The sequence below is a fragment of the Cucurbita maxima genome, unplaced genomic scaffold, assembly GCF_002738345.1.
Source record: "Cucurbita maxima cultivar Rimu unplaced genomic scaffold, Cmax_1.0 Cma_Scf00021, whole genome shotgun sequence".
NCBI classification, from domain to species: domain Eukaryota; kingdom Viridiplantae; phylum Streptophyta; class Magnoliopsida; order Cucurbitales; family Cucurbitaceae; genus Cucurbita; species Cucurbita maxima.
The window spans coordinates 1822216-1831909 of NW_019272037.1; the positions used below are offsets into that span (position 1 = coordinate 1822216).

At 39.2% G+C, this 9694-nt stretch overlaps 3 protein-coding genes across 8 annotated transcripts in view; 2 read left to right on the plus strand and 1 right to left on the minus strand.

Moving 5' to 3' along the window:
* The window catches only part of LOC111495766 (serine carboxypeptidase-like 31), a 2788-nt gene extending 1639 nt beyond the window's left edge, over window positions 1-1149 (minus strand). Inside the window, exons 1-5 of the mRNA XM_023145946.1 lie at window positions 826-1149; window positions 631-738; window positions 458-553; window positions 275-367; window positions 113-195 (exon numbers count right to left, since the gene is read on the minus strand). Coding sequence (XP_023001714.1) covers window positions 113-195; window positions 275-367; window positions 458-553; window positions 631-738; window positions 826-1111 — 666 coding nt within the window. The 5' untranslated portion in view covers window positions 1112-1149. The remainder of the gene's footprint in view (window positions 1-112; window positions 196-274; window positions 368-457; window positions 554-630; window positions 739-825) is intronic.
* A 2326-nt stretch (window positions 1150-3475) lies between these two features.
* Window positions 3476-5906, plus strand: LOC111495780 (caffeoylshikimate esterase-like). Its single transcript, XM_023145963.1, has 3 exons — window positions 3476-5066; window positions 5561-5720; window positions 5807-5906. Exon 1 carries the CDS (start codon window positions 3662-3664, stop codon window positions 4688-4690), a length of 1029 nt encoding a protein of 342 aa, XP_023001731.1. The 5' UTR covers window positions 3476-3661; the 3' UTR covers window positions 4691-5066; window positions 5561-5720; window positions 5807-5906.
* LOC111495789 (protein GID8 homolog) lies at window positions 4974-8821 on the plus strand. Of its 6 annotated transcripts, none has more exons than XM_023145977.1 (8): window positions 4974-5066; window positions 5318-5328; window positions 5420-5433; window positions 5561-5720; window positions 5807-5913; window positions 7147-7278; window positions 7380-7536; window positions 8494-8821. In XM_023145977.1, the coding sequence occupies exons 3-8, from the start codon at window positions 5431-5433 to the stop codon at window positions 8613-8615; spliced, it is 681 nt and encodes a 226-aa protein (XP_023001745.1). In that variant the 5' UTR covers window positions 4974-5066; window positions 5318-5328; window positions 5420-5430; the 3' UTR covers window positions 8616-8821. The 6 variants fall into 6 exon arrangements, with proteins under 6 accessions (XP_023001745.1, XP_023001743.1, XP_023001741.1 ...); XM_023145973.1 differs by lacking the exon at window positions 4974-5066 and adding an exon at window positions 5083-5123; XM_023145971.1 differs by lacking the exon at window positions 4974-5066 and adding an exon at window positions 5120-5181.
* The last annotated feature ends 873 nt before the right edge of the window (window positions 8822-9694 follow it).

Genomic DNA, 9694 nt, shown 5'->3' on the forward strand with positions numbered 1-9694 from the left:
AAAAAAAAAAAAAAAAAAAAAAGTCCATTCTAACCCTAAAGAAAAAAGAAAAAAAAAACTTGGAATATAAATTCGTGAAAATAATGAATTAAATTATATACAATGAACATACCAAAACACCATGCAAATCGATGTGAAAGGAAGAATCTTTATTCCTATCGTGGATGAGCTCAGCCAGTTCAGGAACATACTTGCCTGGTGTTCAAGACATGTAACATGATTTTTGGCAAACAAAACACAAACATGAAACCAGACAAAGAACCACAATTAGAACCTGCATAGCTCTCTCCTGCAATGTAAAAAGTGTGGTTTCTGTACGATGGAAACTTGAGGAACCACTTTAGCAAAAAGTTATATGAATCATTCGCTGTTCCAAGAAACACCAAACAAAATCATTTGATTCATCCAAACAATACCTCCAATAAATTCTACAAATTGTTTATATTACATTCATTACCTGTAAATTGGTCGCCCAGATTGTCATAATCACTAGTTGTATTCGAGTATGAAAAGCCAACACCAATAGGAGATTCCAAGAACAGCATATTGGCCACTGCATCATCATTAAAGTGCAACCTTTTTTTCTTAATTAAAGAACATTACATTATAAAAAGAAATTATTATATATACCTTTATTCCAAGAATACTCATTTAATTTAACCCCATTTGCATCATTCTCCACTTTGAATGGACCAATCTCTTGTGTTGCTCCATAACCCACAGAGGAGCACCCAGGACCTGAAAACAATCTCTTGTCACCTCACCATACAACATTCAATTGGAGCCATAGAATAAATTGTGATTTTTGTGTAATAATTAATTAACCTCCGTTGAGCCATAGAACCAAGGGTTTTTGTTCAGGGTGAGACGCAGCCTCGTAGAACCAGTAAAACAATGCCCTCCCGTGGGGCTCATGGACGGTGACATAGCCGGCAAAATGGCGGAATCCGACAAGGGGCTGGCCGGGCAAGTTAGTGACGAGGTCGTCTTCTCCGGCGGAGGTAATAACTGGTTTTTTCTGTAAACGCCATTGTGTTCTTCCCAATCCCAACACAGCCTCCATAAACAGAGCACACACCACAAAAACTGTCGCCATTACTGAAAGCTTCATTTTTGAATTGATAATGCCAAATAATATGTTGAGAGAGAGAGAGAGAGAGAGAGAGAGAGGTGTGGAGGTTTGGAAACACCCCACTTCACTATTTATACACCACATTTCTCCCTATACACTGATTTTAAAAATGACCCATCTCTGACACGTGGAAATATCCAAAAGAAGAGAGAGAAGGTTGCCACGTGGCAAAACACCTCGACCCCTAGCTGCGAATCGAGACATATAATTAGCTCGTCACTATTTTATCCTCGATATTAACTTAGTTGATCACTTAAATCGTGTCGACTAAAGTGCTCTAGTTGATTTAAGCATCAACTAACTATTAAAAATTGTTTTTTTTTTTTTATAGATCAGTTGGAAAAGTTTAGTACAGAAGCGTGTGGTCATATTACAGTATTTTAAAGGAATTTTGCATAAGCCACTAAGGAGTCGTTGTTTTGAAAGGAGCAATTAGGGCATATTTGTAAACAATGTTTGACTGACCATTTGTCCCATTGAAAAGCCAGGAAGGAAAGAGATACACGTGGCATTACATGGCTGGTTGAGGTGGAAAATATTATATATTAAAAAAGGAGACTAGCCCAGATCCTGATCATCATTACAAAGTGGAAAGATGGAATTTTGTGGCGAACCGATGATAATTAATAACCCATGAAATTGTGGGGAGGAAAAAAAAATGCTATTTATTTGATATAGTGACGAGGATTCCAACTTTATTTTTAGTTGAATAATGAGATGGAATTCATTTATTTATTTAAATAACGTTAGGATTCCATTTTATTTCTTAATTGGGTATTAATTATATGGTTTTTTTTTGTTTTTTTGGTGCTATCATATCTTAGTGAACATTATATTCTCCACTTCTTAAACTAACTATTGAGTTTTTAATATTCATAAAGGTAGAATTTTGAGTGTTACGCAATCCTCCACTTAATTTTTTACCATATTATATTTATTGTTTCATTTTCATTTCTGAACTTTTTAATCGGGTCAAAATTAAAAATTTTTAACCACCATTTCCTTTTATGGGTTTATTTAATTGAGAATTTGTACGATAGTGGAAGTAAACTTTGAAAATTTGGCAAAGATTAAAGAGATGTTCTTTACCCTAACATTGATGAAGGGAAAGTTAGGCAGAGGGTGCTGGGTGGTGTGGCATAGTAGGCAACAGGGCAGGGGTTGGGTTGGGCACGCACACGCCGTTAATGGGCGACACTAATGCTTCAATATGAGTGGTTGTCTGACCGTTTTGGGGCAAAAGTATTGTAGTTTATGGACCCATTAAAGTGGGGTCGTGTCTTTCTTTTTGCATAAAAGCTTAGTCCACCTTTCAAATTAAAGTCTTCTTACCCAACCAATACCATTAATTAATGTTTCGCTATCCATATATTTTTCTTGTAAAGTGGATTCTAATACAGTTTCCACGAAATAAATTTATGTCAAACTTAATATTTACATACCCAAATGTCTGAAATTATTTTAAGTTAATCGGACATTATTCTTAGACACAAAAGATTTAAGAATAACGTGTAAAACCCAAGAAGTACATGTAAAAAGTGATAAAAAAAACATAAATAATAGTGGATATAACAAAAGTTTGAAAGTCAAAAGTTGGCGTAATAAACTTTATATATTAAGTGATAAATAATAATGCAAAAGAATAGAACATATTCGAGCCTATCCTAAATGGATTGGGCATGGAAGTGGAAAAGCGACCAAGAAACTTTTGTTGACTAAAAAGTCATATGAAGACTAGTAATAGCATATGCAAAATGGATGGGCGTGGGATGCGACTCTTTAGCAGTTAGCAGCACCAATTGTTGCCAAACCTGCGTTTTCTTCTACACCTTTGGCCCACTTGGTTCTCCTCTAAACCAATACTTTTCTACCCATTTGGATGTCTTTGTTCCACTAACATGGTTGATGAATCACTTTCGAGTTTCGACAACGTGCCAAAAAAGGCATACCTTTCCACGTGAGTGCCCTAACTCAATCGAATAACCTTAGCTCAACTATGAAGTGTTTAATAAAGCGTTTTCAATACTATTTCGTGATACATTTTCTTAGATTAAATGACATTTAGAAGATACAATAGCTCAAACTTGTTGCTAGTGATATTGTTCTTTTTGATTTTTTCTTTCGAACTTAACCTCAAATGTTTTAAAATTTGTCTGTTAGTGAAAAATTTACGTGGTACCTTTGTTAGCACTCATTTCACTTTGAATCGATGTCAGTGTCATTTTTTCATCTTTTAATCTGTCCTCCACAAAATTTATTGGGTTGAAGTATCCCTTTTTTTTTTCTTTTTTTTTGTAACTTTTAAGTACTTGTACTTCCAACTATTTAGACTTCTTCATCCGTTGATGAATCTTTTTAGAAATCTTTTATTTGCATAGCCAATTCCGGAATAGTTCTTTAAAATATTTTGTAATTGTCTGTTCATTACTTCACTGCACGGTCTATTCACGGCAGCTTAGGCTTGACTCGTGAACGGAGACTGACCCTGAAAACGGGTGAGGCTAATCCGTTTCCCGTCCAAAGCCATCAATGGCGAACCTAAACCCAAATCCCTTCGCAGAAATGAACGAACAAGAATCTGAACAGGGCCATGGCCATGGCCGATCCTTCCTCAATTACTGGGGCAACACCTCCGAGGAAGACTATTTCGCATCTCAACGAATCAAAGCCTCCAAATCCTTCTACACTTCACCTCGCGGCTTCAAGCTCTTCACTCGTTCATGGCTTCCTCTTCCTCCCACCCCTCCTCGAGCTCTCATCTTCATGGTCCATGGCTATGGCAACAACATCAGCTGGACCTTTCAAGCCACTTCCATCTTCCTCGCCCAGAAGGGTTTCGCCTGCTTTGCCCTTGACCTCGAAGGCCATGGTCGATCCCAAGGCCTCAAGGCCTTCGTTCCCAATGTCGACTCTGTCGTTCACGACTGTCTCTCCTTCTTCAATTTCCTCAAATTAGACCCCCAATTTCAGGGTCTACCCTCCTTCCTCTACGGCGAGTCAATGGGCGGCGCGATTTGCTTGCTGATTCATTTCGCCGATCCCAAAGGGTTTGATGGTGCGATTCTCGTCGCACCCATGTGCAAAATCTCCGATAACGTGAAACCCAATTGGCCGATTCCTCAATTTCTTACGGCGGTCGCGAAATTTCTGCCCACTTTAGCGATTGTTCCGACGGCAGATCTGTTGGACAAATCCGTCAAGGTGGAGGAGAAGAAGATTGTGGCAGAGATGAATCCGATGAGGTATAGGGGAAAACCCAGATTGGGAACCGTCGTAGAGCTTCTTAGAGTAACAGAGCATTTGAGTCAAAGACTGAGGGATGTGACTCTGCCATTCATAGTCCTCCATGGAAATGCGGATGTTGTTACAGATCCGAATGTGAGCAAGACTTTATATGAAGAAGCGAAGAGCGAGGACAAGACGATCAAGATTTATGAGGGAATGATGCATTCATTGTTGTATGGGGAATCTGATGAGAATGTTGAAATTGTTCGAAATGATATTCTTTCTTGGTTGAACGGAAGATGCCGGACAAGTGTAGATGGTGATCGGAATTAGTAACAAAATGTATACTTTTCTGGGAATTTTTGTTGGTTTTGAGTATCAAATTATTTGTAGAAAGGACGATAAAAGCTTTGACGAGTTCTTGGCTTGTGGTTACCATTTTAATCCGATCTACGTCAAAATTGGAAATAAAATGGTATATTACAAAAGAAAAAAAAATTATTTTTTTAATTCTCGTAGGAAATACAGCAGCTAAAATTCGTGAGGATCCGAATAAGACCCGTAAGCCCAAGACCCGGATCCATTAACTCGAACATTTTCAACTACCGACTGCCAGCGATGAGGGGTCGCCGGTACGCCATTAATTACTTCGATTGAAAGCATTGCAATCCATTGCGTGCAGCAAAGAATCTTGAGATTCCTTATCAGAGTAAGTTATTACAATTTCTCGTTGGCTTCTCTGGAGAATGAGTTTGTCGGATTTATTGTATGTTTTCGGCTGTTTTTTTCTTCCTTTCGTCTCTTGAAAATTCAGTAAAATTAGGGTATAATTCCTTAATCATATTTGTTCTCTAACTTGAAATTGGGTGCTTCAGATGTAGGATTTAGGATAATTCCTTTATCTTCTGTTTGTGATGGCGTCGGATTATGATTACAGTAATCCTTTTGTTTTTATCTCAGATTTCTTCTAGGTGAGTTTGTGGATTTGTTTGTGTATAAACAATGGATTTGAAGGCGGTGCACTAACGTCATTGTCTGGATTGTGATTTCTACAATTTGCAGAGAGCGGAGTGATGGTATTAATCAAACAACTGACTTACTGATTCTAGTTTAGTGTTATTTTAAGGAGTTAGAGGTGTTTCAATCGAGATTCTTTGTTCAGATAGTTTTATATTCTGTTATGGCTTTATATCACTTACGCAGGCCGCATGGAAGAAGGTTATCAGAAGGGAAGATTGGGAGAAGAAGCTTAACGACGTAAGGATTAGGAAAGAAGACATGAATAAATTGGTAATGAATTTCCTCGTCACTGAAGGTTATGTTGACGCAGCTGAGAAATTTCGGATCGAGTCTGGGGCTGAGCGTATCCTTTAGCTAATTTAGTTCCTGCTAATTATGTGGTGTTCTATATATTTTTTGCATTATTTGGTTCTCCTTGTGAATATATAGCAGAAATAGATCTTGCAACCATTACAGATAGAATGGCTGTTAAGAAGGCAGTACAATGTGGTAATGTTGAGGATGCAATTGAGAAAGTGAATGATTTGAATCCTGAGGTTTGATTTCTGAACTAAAAACTTTGTTTGATTCTTAGGTTATATGGGTATTATAATCTTAAGAAATAATAGTGAAATCAAATGTTGGGTCATTTTACTGCTGTTGGCTTCCCATGATGAAGAGCTTCTTGAGTTGTAAGATTATGCACCTGGGACTTTGAGTGCTGATTGGCATGTTTTAGACCAGCTACCAATCAAAGTTCCTCACATAATTACTACCTTGCGAGCATTTGGAATTTTCATATTCATTGAACCAAAATCTGATGTGTACTTGGGATCTTAAACGGTTAGTGTGAGATCCCACATCGGTACGAGGGAAGCCTGAAAGGGAAAGCCCAAAAAGGACAATATCTTCTAGCGGTAGGCTTGGGCTGTTATAAATGGTATGAGAGATAGTCACCGAACGGTGCGAGACACTGATCGGAGTAAGACTAAACTCTCTCCATAGTAGACGCGTTTTAAAACCTTGAGGAGAAGTATGGAAGAGAAAGTCCAAGGAGGACAATATCTGCTAACGGTTGTTAGCGGTGGGCTTGGGCTATTACATATTCATTGAACTAAAATCTGGTGTGTACTTGGGATCTTAGACGGTTAGCGTGAGATCCCACATTGATTGGTGAGGAGAACGAATCATTTTTTTATAAGGGTATGGAAACCTTTCCCAAGCAGACGCGTTTTACAAACCTTGAGGGGAAGCTTGAAAGGAAAAGCCCAAGGAGGACAATATTTGCTAGTAATGGGGTTGAGCTCTTACAAATAATATAAAAGTTAGTTACCAAACAGTGCGAGTCACTTATCGGAGTTTGAGAGGAAAACCAGAATGAAAAGCACAAAGAGGACAATTTCTGCTAGCGATTGTTAGTGGTGGGCTTGGACTGTTACCGTTGGTCATATGAGTGGATGACACAGATTTGATTCATCTATTTGGGAATTGTGAATGAGCTTTTCTTTTCCCTCTTTCTTTCTGAGGGTGTGATTCCTCTCCCTTAAGTGATCTTTTGACTCTCATAAGTATCTATAGAATGGAGATTGGATTCCCAATCATCTTATGAAGAATAATAATCTTTTGTAAGAGAAACAACTGACCAAATATCATTCAATGCTATCATGCCAGCTTTTCTGATCAAGTTTCATATGGTAGCTGGAGAGTAGTTGGAGACTGATTGTTTGAAGTTCTTTCTCAGTTTATGTTGTTATGTTACCTAAGCACCTAAAACACACTCTCGCTTGCAGATATTGGATACAAATCCCCAATTGTTTTTTCATCTTCAACAGCAAAGGTTGATAGAACTAATTCGTAATGGAAAAGTAGAAGAAGCTCTTGAATTTGCACAGGAGGAGCTTGCACCATGGGGAGAAGAAAATGTACTTTGACATTGGAATATCATATGAACACTTAAAACTATTTATTCCCTTCCCCTTCGCCTGCTCTCCAAAATAACCCGTGTAGCGTGTACTTCTTTCAGCAAAGCTTCTTGGCAGAGCTGGAGAGGACAGTTGCTTTACTTGCTTTTGAAGATGTTTCGAACTGTCCCGTGCGAGACCTTCTGGACATCTCTCAGCGCCTGAAGACGGCAAATGAAGTTAATGCAGCCATCTTAACAAGTCAAAGTCATGAAAAAGGTTAACATCCTTGCCACCCCACCTTCTCCATTTGAACTACCTCGCTTTAAAATAATAGTCTTTTTCCTTAAGACATGCTCTGCTAAATTTCTGCCTCGCCAATGACATTGGCAATGAAAATTGAACCACAGTGAAGAGACAGGACAATATTTTTTGTAACAGCCCCAAGCCCCAACCCTAGCAGATATTGTCGCCCCAGCCCATTGCTAGCAGATATTGTCCTCTTTGAGCTTTCACTTTAGAGGAACCCCGCTGGCAGATATTGTCCTCCTTGGGGTTCCCCTCTAGCAGATATTGTCCTCTTTGAGCTTTCACTTTAGAGGAACCCCGCTGGCAGATATTGTCTTCTTTGGGGTTCCCCTCTAGCAGATATTGCCCTCTTTGGGCTTTCCCTTGAGGGGAACCCCCGCTAGCATATATTGTCCTCTTTGGGCTTTCCCTTGAAGGTTTAATATTGTCCTCTTTGGGCGTTCGCTTGAGGGCTCCCCTCAAGGGTTTAATATTGTCCTCTTTGGGCGTTCGCTTGAGGGCTCCCCTCAAGGGTTTAATATTGTCCTCTTTGGGCGTTCGCTTGAGGGCTCCCCCTCAAGTGTTTAATATTGTCCTCTTTGGGCGTTCGCTTGAGGGCTCCCCTCAAGGGTTTAATATTGTCCTCTTTGGGCGTTCGCTTGAGGGCTCCCCTCTAGGGTTTAATATTGTCCTCTTTGGGCGTTCGCTTGAGGGCTCCCCTCAAGGGTTTAATATTGTCCTCTTTGCGCGTTCGCTTGAGGGCTCCCCTCAAGGGTTTAATATTGTCCTCTTCGAAGGTTTCTACACCCTTGTCTCCTCACCAACACCCTTCTCCTCCCCGTCTATCGAAGTCGAGAACAGTCATTTAATTTCAACTATATATTTCCTAGTTATGCTAACATATTATGAGTTGGTGTGTCGTAGTTATCGTTTGGTCTCGTTCTGCAGATCCGAAACTGCCAAACTTGTTGAAGATGTTATTGTGGGCACAGGACCAACTCGATGAGAAAGCAGCTTATCCTCGCATAAATGATTTATCCACAGCAATGCTTGAAGATCCTCCCATTTGAGCTATGTCGTTCAAAAAGTTGCTTAGTCTCTGTCTATAAACGATGATTTAAATCTCTTTGAATTGATGAATTAGAAAAGGAAAGAAAGATACGGGTAGAACTACAACCAAAATCCTTTCCATTTAGGCAGTGAAATGAAAAGCAGGCCAAGCCGGCAGTGTAAAAACTACAATAATGAGAATTAAGGAAATAAATATGTTCAGTCATGACTCAGATTTCCCCCAAAGAACATAAGCCCGCATGGCGGAATTGTAAACATTGGCACAGTGCTGAAGTTCATATTTGGTGAGGCCATCGTCAAAATTAAGAGCATAGCTACTGGGATCATACTGAAACTTGAGTTTGAGTTGTCGGTTGCTTCCATTCTTGATAGCCTTCTTTAAAGCCGCCCTCACCCTCCAGAACAAATTCAAGCATTGCTTTTTACCGTACGCATTCATCCGCTCCAACCTTCTACCGCCCTCCAGTTTCATGGCGAGCCCACGACCTGTTCGATAAAAGTCCCCAAAGAATTACTATATCGTGTCGGAGTTTTGAAGAGAGAGCAAGGTTTGTCTGAAGGAAGAATTGAGAATTAAAGATGAAAGGGGGTGGTGGTGGTGGTGCACATGGGAAGGCTCAAATTCTATGATTGAGGAGGGAGAGGAGGGAGAAAAGAGGGGATGGTTGGCGCAGAGGCAGTGGGCAGAGAGCCTCTCTCTCAAATGTCGTATCGCTATCAGAACTTGTTGCTGGGCCGATGCTGCTGCTGCTGCCGCCTGGTGTGGTGGTATTAAGCACCCGTTTGAAACGGTAACTCCCAAACCATAATAATAGGAAACCATATCTCTTTCTTCTTCTAATCGAGAATCTTAACTAAGTACACCGATTCTTTAGACTTTAACTTTTAATTTTTTTTTTTTTTTTTTTTGCTAAATTATAAAAAATATATTCTTAACCTTTCTAATTTATCTGAATAAACACTTAATTCTTTCCATAAAAGAAAATTTCAATTATATCTTAATCTTTTACAAAAACTTCATAAATATTCCTCCTCCTTTTTTTTTTTTTTTTTTTTTTTTTTTTTTTTTTTTTTTTTT